The following is a 25,335-nucleotide window of genomic DNA, read 5'->3' on the forward strand; positions in this document are numbered from 1 at the left end:
GAAAGAGCAGTTTCCACCTCACTTAGAATATAAATGCCATCTCAGTAGAAATGCACACATTAGAAGTGTGTTGCTGTTAAAGGGAGAAGAGAGGATTATAGCCTCAAATCTCTGATCATTGAAATTACTTCAGAAGACTTTTTTAATTATTTTAAGTATTTTATCTCTTTCCAAGTGACCGTCTTTGAGTGCATCAGATGGTTTAGCAACATCCAAATAATTTTTTCCTTTGGGTGATATTTGGGAAGGAAAGGAGGGGCTAGTAAAACAAAACAAAACAGAACAGAACCCCCTTCACTGGAGGCTGGAGTGGCTGGGGGCCGAGGCGGGTCGCCAGGGTCGTGTAGGAGTCTGCACCTCTAGGGGTGGGGCCGGGCTCATCTGAAAATGTTTGGTTTCATTTCAGTTCCTGTTCAACAGCAACATATAATCTGACCAAACTCCACTCCACCTCCACCCCACTGCCCGCCTCCGCACCCAACTAGCAGGCGAGCCGTGGTAGGTAAGGGCCGATGGACAGCGTAGCCAGCCGTGACCTGGACAGACGTTTGTTCTACACTAAAACTACCCTCCCAGGCTGTTGGTTTTACCCTTGATTCTTTACTTCTGCCCCCCACTTCCTTTGAATACCAAATTCACAACCATTTTTAAAGACAGCAAAGGAGAGTACCATGCTTGTGGCACAGAGGAAAGGTGGCCTGTGCAAGTCTCGAGGTTTGCCCCGTTCTGCCCAGTGCTCCTCGGCACACCCAGTGTACCCCTGTGCCCTGCAGTGGGCCCCAGAGACTGTGTGGTGAACCTCTCCACTCCATATTTATTTCTTTACTTTCCCCCCAAAGATGTCCATAGTGCACTAGCATTTTCTTAAACCAATAATGTATTTAAATTTTTTGATGTCAGCCTTGCACCAAGGGCTTTATCAAAAAGTACAGTAATAAACCCTCAGGTAATGCTGGGAGCGCGAGACGTTGGGGTGAGCCCGCTGCGCCAGGCCAGCGCTGGGAGGAGGACGGTTGTAAGCGGTGGTTAGTTCGTGGCCTTGTGGGTGACATGAGAAGAGGTTGGCATATGTTTATAGAACAATGGGATAATATATAATGAACACTTGGATATTTAAGATACGTGACGTGAGATTACTTTGCCCCAGTTATTCCCCTCCCCCGTTATCCCCCAGGTCCCTGTTCCCAGTCCCCGCCTCTCCCTCTGTATTAGAATGCATGTACGGTCCTCTTGTGTCCTGATCAAATACCACATGCTTGAAATACTGGTATCTCTGCTTACTAATGTGCCCCGTGAACAAGTCCAGCCCACCTTTGCATGGTCTGATCATTACATGTCCATGGTTCCCGAGACTGTTACTGAAATAATAGCCATTCAGCAGTGGAGTGATGTTTTCCAGTAACAGATAATTGCCGAATTCCTGGCATGACACTCTGGTGACTTCCAGGTGAGGTCCGGCCTCTCCTGGTCCCGCTGGGTCTCACTGTAACTCAGACATTCCGAGGGTACGGGAAGCCATAGTCACACCTCATGCTCTGGACATTTAAGCAAGCAGGGGCCCCCCACACCCAGCCTTGGGATCAGCCCCCACTACCCCAAGTTCACACTCTTCTTGAGCAGACCGTGATTTGGAACCAAGGCACCTGTCGGAAACCCCACTTGTTGAAACAACCTGGATGACGGCCCAGAGAGCCAGCCTGCTGCTGTCTGGGCCCAGGGGCCCTTGCTGAGGGAGGCATGTCTGCCCCTGCCCTGGAACCCTGGGAACCGATGGTGCTCACCACTCTTCCTGCGAGGGGAACTTAAGACCTCCACATTAAGTGGCTTTTTAAATAAGAAAAAAAGGCAGCTGTCTTTGACGAGCTGCTCTTTTGCCAGCATTTTCACATTTTGCCTTTCACGTGTTAGAAGCCCGTGCAGAGAAATTCTGCGGTGGGAACATTTGAGGCATCGCCCCGCAGAGCCTTGGTGAGGTGTGGGTGAGGCTGAGGTGCCAGGCTGTAAGCATTGTTGAGTTGGGCTTGTTGTTTTTGAAGTCCTGTATATGTATGTAGTAGTTTGGGTGTGTATATATAGTAGCATTTCAAAGTGGATATACTGGTTTAACCTCCTGTCCTTGGAAAGCAGATGGCTCTCCATCCTGTTAACACGTATGTTAAAAGAAGCAGCGAGCTGCTCTGCTATATGCCTTAAGCCAATATTTACTCTTCAGGTCATTATTTTTTACAATGGCCATGGAATAAACCATTTTTACAAAAATAAAAACAAACAAAAAAAGCGAGGTGTTTTGGTATAATACCTTTTCAGGTGTGTGTATACGTGAAAGCATGATGGGATGGGGGGGGGGGAGCGTCTCAGGGTCTTCTGTGACCTCACAGAACTCTCAAACTGTACAGTTTTCCAACTTGCCATATAAAAAATGATGGGTTTGCATTTTAGTTGCAACAATAAAAGTTTTTTTCTAAAGAACATGGATTTGGGGTGCTTCCCATTTTTTGTTTAATGGGCCTGAACTAGAATGGGCAATTCCTGTTTCTTTCCATCCCTGCTGATGTGAAGCAGATGTTGTCAATCAAATGGGGTTCCGGTTTTCCACATCTGAGAGTCAAACAGCCTCCTGGAGTTGTGAGGGGGAGCTTCCTTCACTGGTGGGTTTATTTAACACTCAGGCTTCAACCCATCCCCTCAGTGACGACAGCAAAACCTGGCTTTTGCGTGGATGGGCCCTTGGGTGACGCAACAAACTTAACAGGCTGTTCAAAGAACTTTTCGAGCCTCAACAAATCCTTTAGAAACCATAAGACAAGGTCACAGGACCTCTATAGCCACAGTGCATGTGGGATTGATATAGAAGTAACAATGAGATAAAACATTCATGTGTCTTCCTTTCTTGTACAAAATTAAGTGTAAGTCACCCCTAAAGTGATTTTCTTTTCACTTTTTTTGTTTTGGAATATCAGACTGGCAAAATGTTGTGAAACTAGTATAAACAATTTCTTTATGTCCTTCAAGGTTTTATGACTGTTTCACTGCTGGCTGCTGAGTGAACTGTTGATGCTGTGGCCTCCCGGCAGGATCTGTGCAACTGCACGGGCTGTGCTCATATGACCATGGAACGTTTATAGAGACCGTGGCAATCAGGATGTTGTTGTCACACCCACTGTCACATCAGTCTTGGTTTCAGATACAAAAATGGCATCTAAGCTTTCATGAAGAGGTAGAATGCCAGTGTGGGGGGAAAAAAACCACTAAATTTGTAACTTTGGAGCAGAAATCAGATGGGGCCAGAGGCCAGACAGGGGCCATACAGTTGATATCTGTATAGCAGTGGACACTTGGGGAGCCTTCAGACACAACGTGGAGAATCCAGAGGCACACCACTGGGTGGCCCTCCTCAGCCTGCTCCCATGGGAGAAGCTATCTCACTGAGCCCCACATTAGAGAGAGGGCAGTAAGGGACAAGAGGGGCCTTTTCCCCCTGCAGGAGGTTTGGGGAAACAACCACTGCTTTCTACTTTTTTCAGGTAAAGTGAAACACCAATAAAAACCATTTTTTAATTGAAATGTCAGAAGATTGAACATAGGAATGAGGTAAATAAATACTAAGTTAAACCAAAAAGCACAAAATATATACAGAAAGTTTAAATGAGGATGTTTAAATTACAAAGTTTTCAAGGCCATTGTTGATAGCCTCATTCAGACCCCTAGGTTTTCTACATTATTAACACAACAGCTGAGGACACATTAGCATTTTTTTAATAGACTTAAATAGGAAACTAATTTTCTTTCTTTAAACATGCTTTTCAGTGAGTCTTTTTTTCAAACTAGCTTATGGCTTCTGAAACTGTTTAATAGGCTTTAAGTTGACTTCAAAAGTTGGATTCCATTTTGATTAATGAGATAAAAGTACATGCCTTTACTGCCATGACACTTCCAACTTCTTGACCAGTGGCATTCTCTTTTCCTTGTGCTACTGAACACAGTGAAAATAAAGCCCACGGTCAGCAGGCCGCCACCAGGCTCCGCACTGTTATTTGGGCTGCAGTGTAGGTCACAAATGAATCATAGAAATCCTGGCCGTTTGCCTTTCCCAGCTTGCCAAGGTGACAGCTTGCTGCTGTTGAAATGATTCGACCCATCGCCCTATTTCCTTATTAGCAGGGTCACTCGGCCTGCTTGCCACTTCAATCCCAGTTTGGGACCAGAAGTGCCAAGCTTGCCAACTCACAGGGAGACCTCCAGCTCAGCACATTCATCTTGGAGCCTCGAATGCCAGGCCTCACCCTGCCTGGCCCAGCCCTTTGTGGTGCAGCAGCCTGGCATTGACCCAGCTCTGCTTTCTGAGGAAGGTCAGACAGATTGTCAAATCCAAAAAATTGATCATTTGATTGAAGTTGTCTGTTGTGCAGCCTCTGAAGTGCTGACTTCACCTTTTTCGGCTCCTACACACAGCCTCCGTGGTGGCCTGGACTTTGTAACTCGTTTGAAGATTCAGGGAGCTCCAGGCAGCTCAAGCGACTGGGGGAGCACGCACTGTGCCCCCACCAAAGCCCCGGCCCTGTGAAGAGGTTGGGCAGCAACAAAAGCAAAGATGCCAGGTTTGAGCTCAGCGGCTGAGGCTTCTCAGAATATTGTGATCTCAACGTCTGCCTCCTGGCAAAAGCCACCTTCTCTTTGCTCTGAGCAAAGTTTGTTCATCTTCTCAAAAGCTAAGTGTCCTTTTTCACCTGAAACATTAAAGTGATCCATCACTGGATGGTCCCCTGCCTCCGTGCTGCCTACTCTGGAGGGGCCACGGTGGCCTTAGTCCTGACTGACACCTGGGTCTTGGGTGCCACTGTGAAGGGCAGAGGGAGGGAGCATTTGGGAGCGCCGACTAGCAGACCCGAGTGGACCTGGACCCTCACCCTGACTCGAGACAGAGTCTGCTGAACTTTAATCCTGCCGTGCACCTGAACTCTATTCCCAGGGATCATAAATTAACGTTTAAGAAGGGAATAAGGCACTTCTGCCGCCTCAGTCATCAAAGGAGACCTGCCCTGGCCAAATGCAGGTGAGCAGGTCGCTAACTGCCTGCCCGCGCGCTGGTCTCGTTTGAGAGCTAGCCAAGGCTTCCAGCACACCTTTCTGAGGGCCCTGGCACCCTTCCCCGCCACCCACACACTGTGATACTAGATCTTGTACTGTACCGAATGACAGTGTGGCCTCCCGGGCTGCAGCTCGTACGGCCTCCAGGTCAGACTGGCACAGGCTGGCGATCTGATCAACGCTTTCCATGCCCTGTTTGAGGTTGTTGAGAAAAGGGTCCATTAGGGGACATTTTAAGTAGCAGGTGGAATCTACTTGTATAAGCCCTGCAGGACCAGCCCTAGCGTGGTCTTGGGTCTCAGCCCTTTTGGAAGGCTTCCAGGCCCCTGCATGGCCTTAGGCTCATCAGTGCCATTGGAAAGCATATGCATCCTGACACCTGCTAGCAAGCCAGGCTATTAGCAGAGCTTTATGGACACTTTTCTGAAAGGCCTGCCTTGAAATGAGACCTGCTTCCTTCTGGGCCTTCCTACCTCCTCTCTGCTCTCCCGCCACACCCTCCCACCCTCCACAGTCAGGGGCCGGTCGGGGCACAGCTGTCCCGGGCTGCTCCCCTCCAGGGCCAAGGGCCAGAGCGCATGTCAGCTCTCTCTGGTTACTAGAGCACCCTTCCCCTCATACTGGTTATTTGATTGTAACTAAATGGTCCTCCTGGGATTTCCTGTCAACTCATTCAGGGATGAATGGGGTGAGTAAGTTTAATCTGTATTGGACTATTATTCATCTAGCAAACTAGATGATTTTTTAAAATGAGAGTTCCAAATGCAGGTAAGAGGCTGAGGTAGGATGCACATCGTCTCACTTCAGATTTTGGAAGCATAGGCGGATATGTTAGATCTAGAGTCTCAAAAACGTTCATACTCTCTGGTCCTGGAGTAACGCGGGGAATTCTAGCTCAAGGAAATAATTCAGAACTCTGTTTTTTAAAAGCTGCATGCACAAAGATGCTCATAATGACATTATAAGAAAGAATGGATGACAAACCTAAATTTTCTACAGGCTGAGCCTGAGGGATAGTGTAAGGTACACACCTGATGGATCCTTCATAAAGAATGCCGAAGTGCTACCAGTGTGTCACAGAAAGTTCTTACTTGGTTAAGTCTTTAAACTATATTGAATATGTTCAAAATTTTAAATCTTACACATTTGAATAGCAATATAGCAAGATGTCAACAGTAGTTTCTGCTAAGTGTCAGGATGACAAGTGACATACATTTCTGTGTCTTAACACTTTTTTTTCCTATGATGAGCTTATTGTGCTTTTAAAGATATTTTAATTGAGGGTATTAAAGCACATAATCCAGAGTGAGACCCTGGGGGCCCCTGCTTATTCTCTGAGTCAGAGCAAACGCTCTTGTCTAGGGGTCTCTGTTGGTGGAGCTGACAGCTGTCTAAAACCAGCTTTTTGGTTGCTTTTTTGCTAGCGGTTTTCTTTTTTTGGTCCCAGTACAATTATTTTGAAATGAACTAACTCCACCATCACCAGCGAGGACAGGTTAAACTCACCCTGAGATGTTTTAGCGCCACGCACGCAGCTTGCTGGAGTTTTGCATCATCCTCGGTCAGGGCATTGGTGTAGAAGAGCAAAGCCTGGGAAATCAGGGTGCTGTGAATGGGGGGCCAGTGAAAGCAAAGTCCATGGTGCCCACCGCTAATCCTCCAAATGCTGACAGTAAGTCAAGACTTAACCTTTTTCTAAACAAAAGTCAGGCCATGATCTGTTCATCTTTGAGCCAGGTGTGCTCAGTCTTGAGATGTAGACAATACACTGTTCAGTTTATGTCTAAAAATCCTGGCCTCTAGGCCAATGGTAATCACAGGAAGAAAGCTTTTTCTGTGTAGTAATGTTTCCAAAGTTCATTTTGAGACTGCCATCTGGGGAAAATGCTAGATCGGAGAAATCAGCTGTGCAGCCAGGGACCCCAGGTGAATTGAATGTACAGAGGGGGCTGTCCTCACGGACTGAAATCAGGAGGCTGCAGCCCAGGCCAGAGGGCAAGCATCTCTTCTGCATCACCCTGTCCCAGTCCCAGCTCCGACCCTGCCACCATCAGTCACATGACCATGGCCAAAGTCACTTAAGCTGGAAAACTGGCATTTGCTTCACAAGATTGTTGTAAGGGTTAATTAGGAGGCACACTGGGAAGTGCCTGGTTCTCAGGTGGGCCCAAGAGGCTGTATGGTAAGGCCCCAGAACGTCCTCCCGTCTCAGGGGCTGGTACCTTAAATCTAGAATAATCACTGGCCCAGAACCTAAAAGGCAGAGAGGTCTAGTTTCTCAGTTTTCAAATGGACCAAATACAATGAATGAGACAGCCGGCCACACATATTAATTGAAAGCAAATGAGGATGACCATCAGAATTCTAAGAAACATTCTACATGCAACTGACATTTCAGAGACCAGATAGATAAGCTGCTTTAGAAACACGGAGGAACAAGTGGTAGACTTGTCATGTGTGGGATCCTAGGTGATGGCCTGGCAGCCTGAGTCCAGCCCAGATCCCTCCCCAGGGCTGGTGCTGCTGATGGCAGTGGCTTGAAGGCTGTGTTCGTGTTTGGAGCATCCCTAAAGCAAAACATTGCGCAGCAAATACGGCCCCCAGTCACTCCGTCCCTTGTATTTTTCTGAGGAAGGAAGTTTCCCTCCCCCCACCTCCCTTGAACTCATATACCTGCAGCCAGGGTGTGCACCCTCCCTCCTCACGCCATACCTTTTCCCGAAAGCTCTTGTTCCTGGCTGCACCGGCCAGTCGAGTGCTGGCTGCCCTGCACACCCGCGGGGTCCCATCCAGCTGCAGCAGTGCCCAGGCTGTTAACGTCTGGGGCAGGGGCTGAAGCTGGCCCAGCCGCTTCCCCTGCAGCTTCCTGACCGCCCTGAGCTGCCCCGCGCACCGTAGCTCCTCGATGAGAGTGACTAGAAGAGACAGGAGAAGTAGACCCAGGGTCCCTCTGCAGTCGGGCCGTATAGCTGCAGGTCTGTGTGGCCACTGCCCTTAGCCAGGGAGAAGAAGCAAAACCAGGGGCAAGCCCATGCGACCATCAGGGCCCTGGACTGGTTTCAAAGGGGTCTTCGGGAATCTCTAGGGAGGCTTTCTAGCAAGGGATCAAATAGACCCTGAGAATCAATCAAACTCCAGTCCACACTGTAGGGCTCGGGCAGCTGAGCATCACCCTCAACAGCTCTGACCTCTGCTCTGTGCTTTGTAAAGCCTCCTTTCTTTGGAGCTGATTTCACCACATGGGTTGAATGTACAACCCAGTTAAATCTGGGTTCTTGAAAGAACAGCTGGAGGGGAAAGAGTGGTTCTGAAAACCTGTCTGGCTTCCAAGACCTGGGACAGAGAACTCCACCGATGGATATTCCTTTGTTTCTGTTTGGCATGAGTCCACCTGCCGCCCTTCCTAGCCCCTACCTTCCTTGGTGAGTTGGGCAAAGTGCTTCTCCAGGTCAGAGACGCTCTGCCTCTGCAGGTAACTGTGAAACTGGAACCAGGTGATGGTCTGTTCTTCTGGGAGCCCGGCTCTGGGGAGCAGCCCACCGCAGCTGAGCACCTGCTCCAGGAGCCTGCGGCATGCTAGCAGACGTGGGGGAGGGCATGAGGAGAAGCAGACCTTGACCCCTCAGAACTTCCCAGCCGGCCACGGCCAGGTCAGTTCAAAGGCCTTCTAGTGGGACGTGGGTGGGTGTCCCTCACTGCGCCTCCTGTGCCAGGGCCCGGGGACCTGCAGGCTGAGGAGCGGCCCAGGTGATGGTTGGAGCTGCTTAAGTTCCAGAGCCACTGCCTGGGGTATGCCTGTCACCCTCCAGTTATTAGCAGAAAAAAATGCTCTGCGTTCTGGGCAAGAGGCTGGCCAGCATTTCAAGACATCTTTATCAGGCAGATAAAGCCCTGCCTACCTTCCCAGAAAGGTTCTTTCTTAACCCCGTTAAGGTTCTGGCAGAACCTGTGGAATCTGTCCCCAGAAAAATGCTCCAACCCGCTAATTTTACAGTTTCAGCATTTCCAACTCCTTCCTCTCCCCAGAAAGGAGATGATTTGTAGTCAAGCTGAGAACCGACCTCCATGTGACACCACCAAGACACAAGCCAGAGGTTCAGGTAGGGCCCCAAGCAGGCCCGCTGTGAGCACAGGAAGGCCCCAGGGGACCCCACACCCCGTTCCTTGTCGGCGAGGGAGGGGGAGCTACCGGTTTCCAGCTGTCCTGGGTATTTCCCTCTGACTCTGTGCAGGAATGTCTTCTTGAGCTGGTCCAGGAGCGATGTGGCGGGGCAGGCCAGGACCGCGCCGGGCTCCGTGCACCCTCTCCACAGCCTCAGGCACCCCTTCCTCCGCGCAGCCTGCGGGATGACTGAAAGGCCAGGCTCAGAAACCTGACCAGTGGTGGGAAAGAGCAAGCAGCAAGGAGGCCCAGAGGTTTCCTCCACTAAGACCCGAGAGGTCGGTGGGTGGGGGGCAACATGGCTTAATGCAGTGTCCCTTTCTGTCATTCCAGTGTGACACAGAGGACAAGCAGCTTCTGTAGGTGCCTACCCGGGTCACCACCCACAGTCCTCACAAGCACCCTGGGGCAGCTACTGTCTCCAGTCTCTCTCTGGGCAGGGAGGCCCGCCGGGGGCTGAGGCAGAACTGGGCTTTGTTTGAGCACATGCTGTGTACCTTGAATGGGTCCTGAGGACTCCTTCACTGACCCCTACCCAGTGGCCCCCCCCCCATTCTGCAGAAGGGGAAGCTGAGGCCCAGAGAGGTGAATCCTTTATCTAGGGTCACTCAACTGACTGGAGAGCACGTGCTGCCAACTCCAAGGCTGTGTGACCTCCCTTCACCCCGACAGTATCGTCCAGCCCAGCCACTGCCACCACTCCCAGCCCTGGCCTCCGGGTCCCTTGGGTGTGGGGAAGGGGGTGCAAGAGCTTCAAAGCCCATCACTTCATGCCACTTCAAGAGCAGCCCGTGGGTGGCAGGTGGTCACTTACCTTCCTCAATGGAGGTTGCCTTGCTGACCTTCTCAAAGTCAAGCGCAGAAAGAGTCTCCAGCACCTGTTTTTGCTGCACAGCTTCTTCCAGAAGACATTCCTGGACCATCCGTGACAAATTAGGAGAGGCCAGTTTCTGAGAAGCAGCCATGATGCTCCAGGTTAGCACAGAACGTGCCCTCTGAGGTTGGCCATCATGACGTGACTCCCGCCTGCCCCATGCCCACGCTTTCGGTCCTGACGGCGGCTCCCTGATTGTCATGTGGGGATTCTTGCTTCACCAAGGCTGGTGAGGAGATAGGATGCAGGCTGGGGCTGCCAGGGGCAGGAAGGGGCCAGCCTGCCTGAGCAGGAGGCCAACCAACACGGAGAAGCAAAGCTGAGAGACACTCAGTTGCCACGACACTTGAAACCTTGGATCTAGCTGGGCCTGAAGCCTACCTCTGGGCCTTTCATTTTTCTGAGCCAAAAATTTCCGTTTTGTTGAGCCAGTTTGGACTGGAGTTCTGGCATCTGCCACCTTTGGTTCAGGGCTCGGGCTGCACAACAGCCACATGACCGTTCACTATTCCAGAGGAAACTCCATCTCATTGCTTCTTGGGGTGTGGGTCTCTCACCCCTGTACCATGCTCCCCACCACCTTCAAGACCAGCTCTTCGCAAAGAGGACTCCCAGCTCCCAGCGCAGCCTCCCAGCAAGTGCCCCCTGCCCCCACCCTCCCACCAGTCTCTCAGCCACCTGCAGCAGGGCCTTGCAGACTTGGAGGTGGACCATGAGCAGCACGTCCAGCTCTGAGGCACCAGCCGTGAGCATCCTAGATGCTTCCAGTGATGGCGGTGGGGGCGGGGGCCTCTCCTTTCTGTGTTAGATTGAGAAGAACGGGGTGACCATTCTGATGAGCCACTCAGCTCCTCCAAGAACAGAAGAAACCCTCCCTCCCTGGAGAGCTCTGATCAGGGAGACCAACTCCAGGGCACGAGAAGATGGAGTTCAACTGAGGAAAAAAAGGAGGAAAAGAAAAGCAGCAAAAGGTAGCAACAACTCTGAACAGGTGCTGGGATGGTGGGGGCCCAGAGCCCAGGGAGGTGGGGCCAGAGCCCGAGGCGGTGGGGGCCTTAGAGCCCGGGGAGGTGGGGGCACCTTCCAAGGCATGCAATTTGAAGTCAGAAACCTGCGGTTCAAACTAATCTCTAGCTTGGTGACTCTGGACCAGTCGGCCTTCCCTGGCCTCAGTTTACGCATCTGTAAAGTGGCCACCAGAATTCCAAGTTCAGGGCAGTGAGGGGTAAGTGAAACGCTGCTGGCACACGTGCCTTGCACCATGTTGGCTTCTTGGTAGAGGCAGACCCAGAGGCCTAAGGAAGGGCTGAAGAGCCGTGCCCCCCCATGGGGTGAAGAGGAGAAATTTAGACTGCTTGTGCTCTTCTGTGCTGCTGAGATTTGGGTACATAAGTGCTCATGATGGGCACGAGCATGCAGGTGAGGCCGCTTAACTGAGAAGAAAGTTGGTGTGGGAGGTGAGGGAGGCTGGTTGGGCCGAGAGAGTAAGGAGCATAGGTCACTGCTGCGCATCGCGTTGGTAGAGGTCAGAAGTTCTACTGTGGACTCTATTGTTCTCTCTTAAGATTAAAAAAAGCCAATTGTTTGGAGCAGAAAGCTCAGGGCCACACCGTAGTATTGTCTTTCACTCAGTGGTCACTAAGGACCCGCTCGGTGCCAGGCAGTAGGCATGCGAGGACAGGGGTGCAGGGGACACAACAGAGCATCAAAATAAGTACAGACCAGACCCAAGGCAGTGGGAGATGGAGGCCAGGAGACTAACAGGAAGCATGGAGCTAAAGCCAGTCGCTGGGGTCAGCACCCAGAAGGGGTGCACTCACCTGGGGTCCTGGGAACCCCCAAACAGGGGCAGCTCCTGTGGGGCGAAGTCAGTATTGAGGAAGGCGAAGCTCTCCAGGATGCATTCCATCAGGCTCTCGGCAGAGGCATGCTCCGGGCGGGCTCCCTGGGGCTGTGAATGGAGCGCCAGGCCTGAGGGTGGTGCCCGGCCCCCTCACCCAGCCCACTTGCTGAGGTCCCTCCCGAATGAGGCCAGGTAGGGTGCGAAAGCACGAAGGAGACAAATCTGAAAAGCTTCACCAGGGTCACAAACCCCCACGGGACACGGCAAGAGAGAGGAGTGAGTGAGTGGGCCAGGCGAGGGCTGTGGAAAGCAGAGCTCAGGTCCTTCCCCAGAGAGCGTGCTGCTGCTCCAGCTGACTCCTGCCGCTCGGGAATGTGAAGCCAGTCATTCAATTTTCTAGGAAAAACTGGAAACTTAGATTTTTGCAGGAAGCTGCCAGTTTTTAAATATTGAAACTAATTCCAAATTAAACTAAAAATGCAGTGTGGGTGAGGCCAGATGCCTCCTTGGGAGGCTCAAAGGCTGCCAGGGGAGCCTCTGTATTCCAGGTGTCTCTTGCCCTGGGGAAACATGGGAGGAACGGAGACCAGAGGCAGTCCCCGCCTGGCAGGGGAGAGGGCACTGGGGCCACTGCTCCTGTCTCCCCGTGGCAGGGCCCCTCTTCGGCACCTAGAAACCCAGATGGAGATTGTCACCACGTCCTCACCCACAGCAGGACTCCAGGGCCTATACCGCATCCCTCGCCCAGGACTTCGTCCCATGCAAAGTGCTCTCAGGACAGAGACTGAGCGACGGCTACCGCCAGCCAGAGCTTGGCTCCTCAGAGTGGAGCCCGAAGAGGGGCCTTGGGCAACAAGAGAATAAGGCTAGTGGCAGAGATTTCCTTGCCTGATAGCAAAGAAATACATGAGCATGTGTATGTGCACACGCTCGGACGCCCTGCAGTCGGTTCCCTTTCTAGGCGCACTGAACACTCCTCGGGAAAGTGCAGCGCCTCCGACCGGGTCTCTGGTCATCGATTCAGAACATTGTTTTATGTGTGTTGCTGTTTAAGGACACCAGCTCTGACCCAGAGAAAGCCCCAAGTTTGGGAATTTAACACCAGGCCACAGCCCCTCCTGCCCTGCTCAGAAGATGCAAGATGTTCTGGCTGGATGTGGGGCAGGTTATCTTCTCTGAGCCCCAACTTCCCTTATAATCCTCCCCCAGCTCGATGAGGAACAGTTGCTACCCCACTTGACAGAGGAGGCAAACTTTGGTCCAGAGAGGTGACATCGTCCACCTGGGCCACACAGGGGTGAGGCCAGGATGTCAGCCCAGGCTGGGCGCCCCCAAAGCCGAGTCCCATCGTCTTGCCATTGGCAGAGCAGGGCTGCTGCCCAGCGAAGAGTAAACATACCTCCAGCCGCTCCCTGAAGCTGAGGACCTGGTACTCCAGCTCCCGGAGCTGGGGCTGGCTGGGATCCACAGACCTCAGTAAATCCAGGACCTCCTGCAGGGGCCTCTCGAGGGTCACCCCAGGTTCATCCACTCTGTGCCCTGTTTCTCCCTCGTCACGGCCCAGGATTGTGTGGTTGTGGAATAGGGAGCCCTGGGCCAGCTTGGGGCTGTCTACTCCCAAATGCCTCCATCCAGGCTGCTCAACAAATGGGCCTCCAGCCAGGTGGGCCACCTCTGGCAGGAGGCCCAGGGCTGGGGGTTCCTCCTGAACCTCCTCTTCAATGGAGGCATTGAGGCCAACGGCCAGGGGCAGGAACCCCACGTCCGAGGTGGACGCTGATGTGCTGGTCTCAGTGTCTCGGGGGTCCTCGGAGCTGAAGGAGTCCATCTCAGGCAGCTCCTGACTCTGTCTCCACAGCCCAGGGCCCTGAAGGTCGCTGCCGGCCAGGTAGCTGAGGATGGAGGTGGCCTTCGGCCCGCCCAGCATCAAGGCCTGCTGTGCCGGCTGCTGTAGGACAGACTGGAGAAGGGACACAGTACCAGCCTTACTGCCACCCCAGGGACCCTGGCGAGGCCCCCAGAGGGGCCTCACCCCAGTAGACATTTGCTCCACATACCCATGTTCTTGGCATGAGTGAGGTCCACCCAGGTGACGGGCAACCCAGAGGGGCTGACAGGACCCTGGGGCCTCCCTGCCCAGGTCACTCATCACCCTCGGACTCACTCCCTGCTGGCCCCAGGCCCCTTGCTGTCTCTCACATCCTCCGGGCCCCTTTGCACATTCCCGCGTCAACGCCTTTGCACTGACTGTGCTCTCCACCTAGAACATTCTTCCCCATTTGTGACTTGAGCCCTGGTACCCTCAGGTCCTTACTCAGATGTCACCCTTTCTGGGGACCCTTCCCTGGACACCCCCATTTCAAAAAGCAACTCCCACCTAGCCCAAGCCGTCCCCTCCCCTTCCTGGTTTATTCCCCCAGGGTCCTTACGCCGCTTGGGCAGGCGGTGCTCCTGACCGCACAGTCCTCACCGGGCCAGGGCAGAGCCTAGCAGGGACTTTTCAGTGAGTGAGTAAAGGCCTGACATACAATACCCAAGGAGCGCTCGTTGCCATAGCAACAGCAGCCGCCGCCATTGGCATTTGGGGTTCATGTGCCTTTTCCTGAGGGCCTTGAGTCATATCTCACTTTACCCTCACCAGACCTCCATGGGGGTGGCACTGTTTTAATGTCAGGGAGGTACCCACTTAGTTGTCCTCAGGCTACATGGGGAGGGGGAGCAAAGTGTAAGCTTTGAACGCAGGTGTGCTAAAACCCTTACCCCTTCTGCTTCCCCCTCCCCTTATCAACCAGGCTGATGATGACGGTTGACCTTCCTACAGCCCCATCTGTTTTTGCCAGGCATTCTTTAGAGCCCTTATCATTTATTAACTGATTTAACCCTCACAAAACCCCATCAGGGTGGTGCTGATATTCTCATTCTCTAACACAGAAATCAAAATCCAGAGAGGTTGAGTGACTTGACCAAGGTCACACAGCAGGTGAGTGACATAAACAGAATTTGAACCCAAGCTGTCTGGCTCCAGAGTCCATGCTCTTGACCATGGACGATTCTTTAACCAAAGTCTGCTGGTCACCCCCAATCATGGCCACACAAGAAATTTTCCTCCAAAGCACAAGTTTCCAGGCTCATATAAAGCCACCCTCCCCACCTAAGTTCCAAATGCAACAGGAGATTTGTCTCCGGGCTCAACAGAATGTCCTTGTTTTTGTCTCTGCTCTTGGGATCCTTATTGGAAACGAGTCTGGTGCCTCCCCACCTGCAAGTGACCTCCTTGTGCCAATGTCCCCCCCACCTTAATGGGAGACAAGCTCCCTGGGACCCCAGGACCCAGCTGGGACACCTGCTTTGGGGAGATACTCGCATTCGTGTAGAGTGTTGTGTGTACACGGTTATTTACTGTTCTGTTGTTGGTAATAACAACAACAAAAAACAACCTCGAGATCTTTTTGAATGAAGTACAGTAAAGCCCATTTTGGTCTGCATGTTGTAAACAAATGAGGAGGAAGCCCTCTGGGAATAGCAGAGAACAGCCTCAAAATGCATCACTTGGTTAAAAAGACTGCTATGGAATAAAAGATGGAGAAGATGCACTTGCTGGTAGGTGGCATCAGGTATCTGGGAGAACTAGGAAGGAGCTGACAGCAGTAGGTGGCGTTGAGGAGGGGACCCAGATCCCCAGAGGTCGAGGGAAAGAGATATTTTTGGCACAATATGCCAAGGCGTTAGCTACTGGAAACATATACTACATGTAAGTTTAAGACAAATAAGTTGGAGACCAAAACCATGGCTGGGGATAAAACCATCCAGAGAACTCCATTCCAGGCCTTCGGGAGAATTAGCCAAGTTCAGAATCAAGACCTTCAGACTGAAGGGGCCAGCAGCCAGGAAAGAAAAATACTGAAAAACACCCAGGAGAACCCCCAAACAAGGGAGGCTGGGCCCAAAGCTTGCTTCCTCTGAAGGCGTTGCTCAGCCCAGCCCCACAGGCTGGTCCCTGGGGAGTTGCCCCCACCACACACACACCCAGTGTGACCACGGCACCCTTGCCTGAAACGGGCTCTCACCAGATAGTATCTCTCTCGGAAGCTGGGGGTGCTTGGGGGTGTCCAATTGTACAAGGAACCCTTCCTGCTGCCCACGGAGAACTTGCCAGTGGGGCTTGGTGACACCAGGAAGCTGTCAGCGTCAAATGGGCTGGAGGGTAGAACAGACGGCCAGGGTGTCATCGATGCCCAGGAGGACATTCGAGCACAGACGGGACCCAAGGAACTTAGAGGGAATGGAGGCCTGGGAGTGGCAGGGTTTTCCTGGGGCCACAGCCATAGCCTAAGGACTCCAGGTCTGGATATTCTCACCCCTCTTGGGCACGTCTCAGAGTCCCACCACCCTGCAGGTCCAAAGCCAGATGGCAAGGGGCAACCATCGGCCACCACACATGTGGGTGACAGCCTGCTTTCAAGACCACCTCGAGAAGTTCAGCAAGCAAGCCGTGGACACTCAGTTCTGTCATGTGCTGGAGAAACTACATCACCACCCCCTCTGCCCTCATCTGTAAAAGGGACACCTTGTAGAAGGACATCTGTCAGTTCCAGTCACAGGTAAGGCTGGGAAGCAAGGGGAACATGTAGAATGAACAGGTAGTGATGCCAAGCCTGCCCTTGGAGCAGGTAGGCTGGGTACACGCTCCCTGCCCCATGGAAACCTGCTCACTCTCCTTTGCACGAAGGCTTCCAGCGTCTGGGGCCCAGCCCAACCATAAGGCTCTTAGGCACCCTCTAATAGCCTTCCCTGCCTGCCCGGGGGCATCTGTGGGCCAGCAGGACACCTGGGTGCTTGGATTTGCCTGGCCTCTGGTTGGAGGGCACTGGGCCACCTGCTGCCCCAGACCCTTGCCACCTGGGAGAGAGGTGGGCTCAGCCTTGCTAGACAGATGAGGACACTGAGGCTGGGGGCAGTCACTCACCCCAATCCACCCAGCTCACCAGGGAGACAGCAGCAGCCCTAGTGACCCCAGGCGTGGGTGCCCACCCCAGGGAGAAAGGAAAGACCAGCCCCAACGGGTGAGAGCAAGCACCAGAGCCAAGGAAGCATGTCTCAGCCCTTTGCTCCTACCACACCTGCCCTGGGGAATAAAGAGAAGGGAATTCCCTTGAAACCCAAGGTTTCATTTGGGAAAAAGAGCTCTTCTGCCAACAAAACAAGCCCTCTGGAGACCACCCGTGTTCACAGAGCTGCACGACAGAGAGCCCCTCCCCCAGGCAAGGACGTTCTCATGAGTGTCCCATCTGGGGTCTGTGGCCCAGGGGCAGTCACGGTGACTGCTCAGCCCTGTGCCTGGCGGTTGGCAGGGGTCAGCAAGGAATGTGGCGGTTGGGAGTAAGGAGAGCCCTCCAGGACTCGTCCAAGGATCCCAGCTGCAGGGAAGGGTCCGGCGTAGCCCAGGTTTTTAACTGCTACTCATTCAAAAGAGAGAAGGGAATTAAAGCTCAGAGGGATGAGGGTGGGTGGGGTGGGCAGGGAAGGCCTGGCCCCCAGCCGGTCTGTAGAGTCCGCCAGGGGAGGGCCGCCCACCGGTGGCTGCTAGGGCACGGTCCGACCACCAGGGGGAGCAAGGGAGGCCCCCACATCTTTGTGCTCTGGATGGGGTGGGCGCCCCTCTGGCCTGGCCTGTGGAGGGGCAGCCGGGACCCAGGAGGAGGCTGGCCCCTACTCACTTCCACAGCACCTCCAGCTGTAGCTTGATGGTCCCCAGCTCTGTGATGTCCACCACGATGACCTGAGGCCTGGCGGTGAAGAACTCGGTGATGTCACACGTCGCTGTGCCCACCGCCAGTGAGCCCAGGCCACGCAGCTCGGTCACCTGCGTGGGTGGGAGTTGTGGGTGGTGTCTGAGCCGGGCCCCTGGGTCCCCTGGCCCCGCCCCTGGCTCCACCCACCTTAATCTCAAAGTTGTCGTGCAGGGTGGGGATGAAGGCCCTCTCCTCCTCCTCCCAGGTCTGGCTGTCGTCTGACTCAATCCGGCCCTTAAGCTTCCAGCGCTGGCGGCCCAGGCGCATGAGCACCTGTGGGCAAGACCCAAAGAGGGATGGCTCGGCTGCCCCGGGTAGGTGCCCCCCACTTGCCACCTGCCTGGGAGCCCTCCCTGCTGTTGGGGGGAGGGACAGACACCCAGCTGGGACCCTGGTTCCCAGTAGCTCCCAACTCCCAAAGGCCTGGTGGGGGGCCCTGAGGACCGACCCTGGAGGCGGCCATACCTCGTACTGGTCTCCCGGACAGAGGCGTGCGTAGCCCACCAAGCCTGGAACACAGAGATGGGCTAATCTCCTCTCCACCCTCTCCTGCCCCTGCCCCGTGGGTCACAGGCCTTCACCAGGGGAGCTCCAGCCCAAGTGTGGGCATCAGCTTCAGGGGGGGATAAGCTGCCATGACGGACAGTGGGCAGGCCTGATCCCTCACACCCAGCACAGAGAGGGGATGGCACTTGCCTGAGGTCACATGTCACATGAATGGAGACCCAGGGCTGGGTCTGGAGCGCTGGAATTCTGGCCAACCCCCTACACTCAGCCGAAGTTCCTGAGAAGGCCTGACACCCAAACTGGCGCTGTTACCTTTCATCCTCACTTGGAACTCGCCCAGGTGAACCTCCAGGGCTCCCTCGATGAGCCACATGTCCTGCAAAGAAAGCCCCACACAAGGTGGCTCACTGCCCAGCCCTGCACCAGGCTACGGAGAGGGGCGGGGGTTGGGCATGCACAGGCCCCACCAGACAGAGACCCAGGGCACGGAGACGCTTGCTCAGGCCCGGGGAGCCCCAAGGACAGCCTGGCCCTCGCTGCCCCCCACCCCGCTGCTGGCCCACCTCAGTGCACTCCTGTAGGCTGCGGCCCAGCTCCTGCAGGCTCTCTCGGGAGGCGCGGCTCGGCGGGCACCTGGAGAAGGCCCGCTGCATGTTGGAGGCGCCCTCCCGCAGGCGGCACTGGATGCAGTAGCCCTCGTAGAGTTCATCCACCTACCGGGGCGCACAGGCTGGTGGGCACTGCCCGCACCAGGACCAGGGCCCCAGATCTGCCTGTCTCTCACCCTCTGAGAGGCCACCCCTGGGCTAACGTCCCCACCCCAGCCCCTGGTGGAGTCACAGCACACTCACCCTCGCAGCCCTACTCCCTGCCCCTGCAGAACGAGAGCCCCCGGGGGCAGGGGCGCACACTCCCATCCACTCCGCATCCCTAGCACCTGGCAGCGGCTGGGCGCCTGGGCCCTCAGTGAAAGCCAGTGAACTGGACAGCTGAATGCATGGCTTCCCCTCGCCCTACCCCATTTTTTGGCCGTTTTTAAAACAGGGGAGATGGGTTTGTGATATCCTGCCTCCTGCTAGACTCCTGGGGGCAAGTGGAACCTGGGGTAAAGTGGGAGCCTGCCCAGTATGAAGCTTCAAGGACTTGCTGTGTGACTCTGGGCCCATCCTGGTCCCTCTCTGGACCTTTACTCCCCAGCTCTGCAATGGGGTTGGTGGACAACCTTCCCAGCTGTCTCTCAGACTGAGATGAGATCTTCCTGTCTAAACCGCACGGTCCTGGGGGAACCCAGCCCCCAGCCCACCTCGGGGCTGAGCCCCTGCACGCCTGCTCCTCCTCAGCTTTCTCCAGCCACCTAGCATCCAGAGAACCTTTCCCTGCTAACCCAGCAGAGGCCAGCAAGCCCAGAGATGGCCCCAACCCCACCGTGACACCCCAGAAACCAGGCTGACCTTGCTAATGTGAAATTCCATCTTCCGAATGTGCCTTTCCACAGAGCGCGTTTGCTAATCCCAGAAAAAGAGAAGATGCTTTAAAAGTAGCCTGGGCCACTTATAGCCCCTGCCACCCTCCTCCAGGTCCTAACACAGAAAACTGGGCTCCAAGCCAGCCAGCCCCTCACCATCCTTGAGGGAGGCTCATCGCTAAACCTCAGTTTCCCCACTTGTAAAATGGGAAGGGAACCAAGGTTTTCCTCTATAGGATGACGAGGAGGGTGGGATGCAAGCAAAGACATCCCCCTCATCCAGCCAGGCCCAGCCACTGCCCGACTGGCTTACCTCATGTAGACCCAGGAAGTTTCACTTACCTTGTCCAGGTCATAATAGAAGGCCTGTTGGGGGAAGGCACAGGGGAGAGGTATCAGGGCTTGGGCACATCTCCAAGACCCATTCGGTATACCCCAGGGGTGCCTGAGCTCAGAGGACAGAAAGCTAGCAGCCACTCCATCCTCCGAGGCCTGCAGTCAGCTGGCCAGGGCCCAGGCTGAGCAGGAAGAGTGACCAGTTACACGTGCTCCAGTTCTAGGCCTGGCTCTATTTCCCAGCTGTGTGTACCAAGCAAGTTACTCAACCTCTCTGAGCCTCCATTTCCTCATGTAAAATGGGGCAGCCACAGCACCTACCCCATATGATTGCATGAAGAGTAAAGGACACAGTAGGTACTCAACAAAACGGGGACCATTGGGATTTGATTGTTTAAGGGGTGACTTCAGCCACAACCAATTGAGAGCGGGGAGAGGCCACTGGCACCTCCCGGTTCAGGCCTTAGGAAATGGCAAGTTCACACCGGCCCATCCACGCCAGGGGCAGGGGCGGCTAATGAAAGGAATATATCGTGTAAAGGACCAGAGTAATATTTTAGACTTTTGTGGCCACGCGGTCCCAGTGTGAAAGCCGCCACAAGCACTTTGTAGACGTGGCTCTGGCCATGGGAATGAGTTCACTCCCAAACTCGGCTCTAGTTTTCCCATGTAGGTTAGAATAACCGTCTCTGAACCTGGAGGAATTTCCACAAGGTGGGAGATTCATTTTTTTGTGATTGCATTTTTAAAAGACAACTACTGACTGACCCTCTGTCCTGTGCATGTATGTGTACCTGACTGTATGACTGGGGAGAAAAACAGACAGACAAATACCAGGTTGTCCCCAAGGGTTCAACAGGGTGGGGGAGAGAAGGTCGGGGGGACAGGTGTCAAACAAAAAGGAAAGCTGGATTAAGCCCCCAAAAGTCTGTGTTCCCACAGATGCATTTATGTGAGATTGCGTATGTGGGATCATGAGATTACAACTCCATGTAAAAAGTAAAGGAATAGGAAAGTTCCCAAGCCTCCAGAAAGAAAAATAACTGTGAAGCAACGTCTCAGAAACTAAGAACCAGCAACGTCCAGGCAGGCCTGACCCTGCGTCCGCCATCCTGTCACGTGGCTCCAGTGCGGTCACTGTGCCTCCCTGGCCTCGGTATGCCCATCTGTGAGGTGGGAACAGCTAAAATACACCAACCTTATACACTCGCTTACCTTAGAGTTACTTCTAGGGCCCAGAGGGGCGGGGAGGTGAGAATCACTGCACCCACATGACGGGTGAGTAGGTGCTGGGAAGGTCTGGGGCCTGGGGGTGGGGTCTTGCCATGGGGTGATGGGCGGAAGCCCCCCACCAGCCTGTGATGCTAATCCATCACAAAGGACGGTCCATCCCACAGGCCTCCGAGTTCCAGCACTGAGCTTCACACCCGTGAGGCAGGCAGGGGGTGAGGGAGGGTCCCTCTGAGAACCCCGCCCGGGCTGCTTGGGTGGGAAGAGGCGGGGAGAGGTCTCACCAGCCTGGAACTTCTGCGGGTGTCCTTGTGGCGTCCTGACAGGTAATCCAGCTCCGCCTGCTGGACGCTCAGGCACTGCCTGTGAGGAGGGTAAGGAAGAGGAGCTGGAGCAGAAACAGTCTGAGTGGGGAGGTCCTACCTCCACTCAGAAGCCTCCATGGCTCTGGGCTCACCCCAGACTGAACCTGAAGTCCTTGCCATGGCCCGCAGGGCCCCAACCTCACCCCCTTCTACTCCCTCCCTTCCTCAGCTCCCATGCTGGCCTCCTCACTGTGTCCCTAAGGCACCCATCTTGCTCCTGTCCCAGGGCCTTTGCATGTGTGGCTCCCTGGCCTGGAACGTTTTTCTCCCACTATCTGCTGGAATCACTCCTTCACCCCTTCAGATTTTTGCTCTGGTCTTGTCTTCTTAATGAGACCTTCCTTGAATACCATATTTAAGGTCACCACACGCCTTCTTACTCTGATTTGGGTTCCTCCATAGCACTTAGTACCAGCTGACACACTCTCTATTTCACTTGTCTGTATTGTTTATTGTCTGTCTGTCCCTGACCAGCTCCACAGCAACAGGGCTTTTTGTGTTCTTTTCACTGCTGTACTCTGCACCAGGCATTTCATAAGCCCTCCATAAACAGATGCGGAGAGAGCGGCTGAACCGCGTGTTCTGGTTTCTGCCCAGCTGGTCAGTTAATCTCCCTTCCACTCACACCCAGCCACCCTGACCTGCTGGGTGCATGCTCCACCTCAGGGCCTTTGCCTGTGCTCTGCCCTCTGCCTGGGATGCTTGCTTCCCAGGGGCCAGCATGACAGCAACTTCCCAGAACACTCTGGTCTCAGAGCCCATGAGGACCTTCTCAGTGAGTGTCCCCAGACCACGCTGTCTGACCACCTTCCACCCGCTGCCTCTCTGTCGCTTTCTCCACTGCACTCAGGGCTCAGTGTGATCTGTAACCTGCCTCTGTGATGACAGGTATGTCCCTGACACGTTACTCCTGTATTGTTGTCACCTCCCTCACACGGTAAGCTCCACCATATTCACTGTGTCCCCAGAGGGTGGGGCTGAGTGTGTGGCTGTGCCCAGGACATCCCTGTTGACCAGACGAATAACCAGAAGCTCCCTTTTTGGACCAAGACCCACCCGTGTTCCTCGGGACAAGGCAGAGAGGAGCAAGCAGGCCAAGGAATATACTGCGTAAAGGAAACCAACAGCTCCTCCTTACTTGAGGCCTCTCTTCAGAGCTTCAAAGATTTTCTTCACTTGCTGTGGCTTGGGATCCAGGCAGACAGACCCCTTCCGCAGTGTGCCATACATCTTGGAGGACTTTGCAGGTATCCGAGACCTCACTGAGTTCCTGTGGATGCACTTTCTGTGAGAAAGTATTGGGGGAGATCAGAGCAAGGGTCTTAACAAAGCCCTTTCCAAGGGCCAGCACTTTGGAAACATTGGCCAGAATCCCAGGTAGTCCAGAGACCTGGCTCAGTCCCACCACCTCGCCACCAAATTGTGTGGTCTCAGGAAAGTTGCCAAGACTCTCTGGCATCAGTTTCCTCATCTGTGAAATGAGGGCTTGGACCTGAGGATGAAAATAATGAAAACAATGATGATGACCTCATATGAGAAATTAACATAGTAATATAATCAAGCAGCCCAAGTGCTAGTGCTCTCTGATCAGCATGCTTTGCCTGTGCAGACAAAGCCACATGGGAGGCCAAATCGTAGTCCTGTGATGTACCCAAATCAGATGTGGGTGGGGTACCTGTTGGCTTTGTGTGCCCAACATCCATCCCCTTCCCTCTGTTAATAGCACCTCAATTTTCTTTTGTGTGTGTGTATGTGCAAGCGTGCATGCACGGTGATTTTTCAGGCCACATTTTTCCAAACCACATGTGTAAAGGCAGGTTGGGAGGCACTCCAGAGGTGTTCACTATTGTTATAATAATCACATCCATCTGTATCTTTCCCTGCATACACAACGTGAACAATAGGAGTGTGCCAAGGGGACTGGAAGACGGACAGGTGCTGGGACCCCAGTGCAAAGCTGGACATCAAAGGAAGAAGACAAAGGGTCACCCCAAGACAGCTGTTCCAAATCAGCAGACAGAGTGATCATGGCCGGAGAGGAGGAACTTGTACAGTTGTGTGTGATGGAGGTGGGTGGACAGCAAGGAGCTAGGCTTGACTGAAGCAAAGGTGAGGCTCCTGGGGAGGCTGGATGTGGGGTCCTTCCTGCCTGCAGGAACCCAGGAGGGGTGCAGGAGGAGAGAGCCAGCTTCCCGGGAAAATCCAACTTCAGAGACCTGACAGTGACAACTAACATCTCCACAGAACAGAGAAGCTAAACTCAGGCCACTGCTATTGGGTGGCTGGGTTTGCCAACACCACAGCTCAAGGGCCCCGGGGGAGCTTAATGAGAGCACGTCAGGAGAAGCCATGTGCTGACGTCTGTGGCTGCCTGGCACTTGCTGGGGCTTTATATTCATATCGACTTTCACAACCACCCTAGGAGGCAGGTGTTATTCTTAAATCCACTGAAAGGTAGGGAAACTGTGGCTCAGATAGGGGACTTGCTGCAGATCACGTAGGTGACAGAGCTGGGACCCAAACCCAAGTGTAGGCGGAGCCTTAGCCTAGGACCTTAACCGCCCAGCTGGGAGCAGGGGCAGGAAGGTCCCAGCAGCCTCGGAATCGTCTGGAGGGCTCGCTAGGCTCAGACTGCTAGCCCCCTCCCCTATCAGAATGTCAGGTTCAGCAGGTGTGCGGCCCCTGTCTCAGGGATTGCACCACTTCTGCTCCGCTCAGAGGACCTCCACCTGCCGGACACCCAGCCCCACGTGTCCCTGGGAGCCCTTTGGCATCTGCTGCACTTCTGAGGTCTAGAATCACAGGCACAGGACCTGTTCACTCAGAGGCTCACAGAGTGGGGCTTGCTGTGAGTCAGGCAACCTGATGGGGGCCAAGGGGCCGAATCCCACCCTCGAGGGCTCAGAGTCCACAGGGAGAGGGGCAGACCGAGGCCTGGGGCGCCAGGCAGGGGGCAAGCAGGCCGCAGCTCCAGCTCCTTTGCCAGGCCTGAGAGAAGGGCCACTGGGCCTGGGCCAGCACCACGCCCTGGTCCCCCAGAGACTCAGCAGGAGGCCAGGCTGTATTTCCAGCCCGGCCAGACGCCACACATTCCACACACACACGCAGACACCTGCTGTTGACTCAACCGAGAGGAGCTGTTCCGGCCACCCCGCTGACGGGCGCCAAGCCCCAAGCCCCATAGTTCCACACCATGGCTGCCCAGCCACACCACAAACCAGCACACCGGCCCTCAGCACGCTGAGAACTGGGTCCCAGAGGACACTGCCGTGAGGAAGGATGCAGAGCCCCACCCTGGACCCTCAGGGGCCTCCCCAAGCTGGGGGCCCAGGCCCTCCCGTGGCTCACAAGCTCCTGGTCAGCAGCCCATGTGCAAATACCAGCCCCAGACGCCACTGGTCCATAACCAACTGGACCCTCTGTTTCTTTATCTGTTAAAGGGGGATAGTAAGAGTGCCTACCCCACGGAGTTGTCATGAGATAGTCATTCACTCAACAGATACTTACTGAGCACCTACTGTGTGCCAGACACCATGCTAGGAGCTGGGGGCAGAGCAGTGATCAAAACAGACAGAACCTGTGCCCCTGTGAGCAGCCATGCCAGCTGGGGAGACCACAGGAAGTGGTAACAAGGGCAGGCTCCAGAGCCAGATACTGGGGTCTCTACCCAGCT

The 25,335-nt window shown here is 54.3% G+C and overlaps 2 protein-coding genes across 13 annotated transcripts in view; one reads left to right on the forward strand and one right to left on the reverse strand.

Annotated features, from left to right (window-relative positions):
- Window positions 1-2,473, forward strand: part of PTPN1 (protein tyrosine phosphatase non-receptor type 1) — a 65,280-nt gene extending 62,807 nt beyond the window's left edge. For both annotated transcript variants that reach the window (XM_036901989.2, XM_036901990.2), the window contains exon 10: window positions 407-2,473. In XM_036901989.2, the coding sequence (XP_036757884.1) occupies window positions 407-430 (24 nt within the window). In that variant the 3' untranslated portion in view covers window positions 431-2,473. The remainder of the gene's footprint in view (window positions 1-406) is intronic.
- Window positions 2,474-3,525: 1,052 nt separating this feature from the next.
- Window positions 3,526-25,335, reverse strand: part of RIPOR3 (RIPOR family member 3) — a 65,311-nt gene continuing 43,501 nt past the window's right edge. For 4 of the 11 annotated variants that reach the window (XM_036901986.2, XM_036901981.2, XM_036901984.2 and 1 more), the window contains 20 exons: window positions 22,801-22,947; window positions 21,582-21,660; window positions 20,074-20,097; window positions 19,718-19,771; window positions 18,830-18,979; window positions 18,579-18,642; window positions 18,225-18,268; window positions 17,907-18,032; window positions 17,685-17,830; window positions 16,035-16,164; window positions 13,367-13,927; window positions 11,945-12,075; window positions 10,803-10,923; window positions 10,065-10,200; window positions 9,278-9,439; window positions 8,503-8,664; window positions 7,801-8,003; window positions 6,595-6,678; window positions 5,190-5,280; window positions 3,526-4,558 (listed from right to left, as the gene is read on the reverse strand). In XM_036901986.2, coding sequence (XP_036757881.2) covers window positions 4,443-4,558; window positions 5,190-5,280; window positions 6,595-6,678; window positions 7,801-8,003; window positions 8,503-8,664; window positions 9,278-9,439; window positions 10,065-10,200; window positions 10,803-10,923; window positions 11,945-12,075; window positions 13,367-13,927; window positions 16,035-16,164; window positions 17,685-17,830; window positions 17,907-18,032; window positions 18,225-18,268; window positions 18,579-18,642; window positions 18,830-18,979; window positions 19,718-19,771; window positions 20,074-20,097; window positions 21,582-21,660; window positions 22,801-22,947 — 2,731 coding nt within the window. In that variant the 3' untranslated portion in view covers window positions 3,526-4,442. Of the gene's footprint in view, window positions 4,728-5,189; window positions 5,281-6,594; window positions 6,695-7,800; window positions 8,004-8,502; window positions 8,665-9,277; window positions 9,440-10,064; window positions 10,201-10,802; window positions 10,924-11,944; window positions 12,076-13,366; window positions 13,928-16,034; window positions 16,165-17,684; window positions 17,831-17,906; window positions 18,033-18,224; window positions 18,269-18,578; window positions 18,643-18,829; window positions 18,980-19,717; window positions 19,772-20,073; window positions 20,098-21,581; window positions 21,661-22,800; window positions 22,948-25,335 lie in introns of all 11 variants that reach the window. The other 7 variants (XM_057503081.1, XM_057503082.1, XM_057503083.1 and 4 more) reach the window with 5 other exon arrangements.

This window comes from Manis pentadactyla, chromosome 5 (assembly GCF_030020395.1).
Source record: "Manis pentadactyla isolate mManPen7 chromosome 5, mManPen7.hap1, whole genome shotgun sequence".
In the NCBI taxonomy this organism is placed as follows: domain Eukaryota; kingdom Metazoa; phylum Chordata; class Mammalia; order Pholidota; family Manidae; genus Manis; species Manis pentadactyla.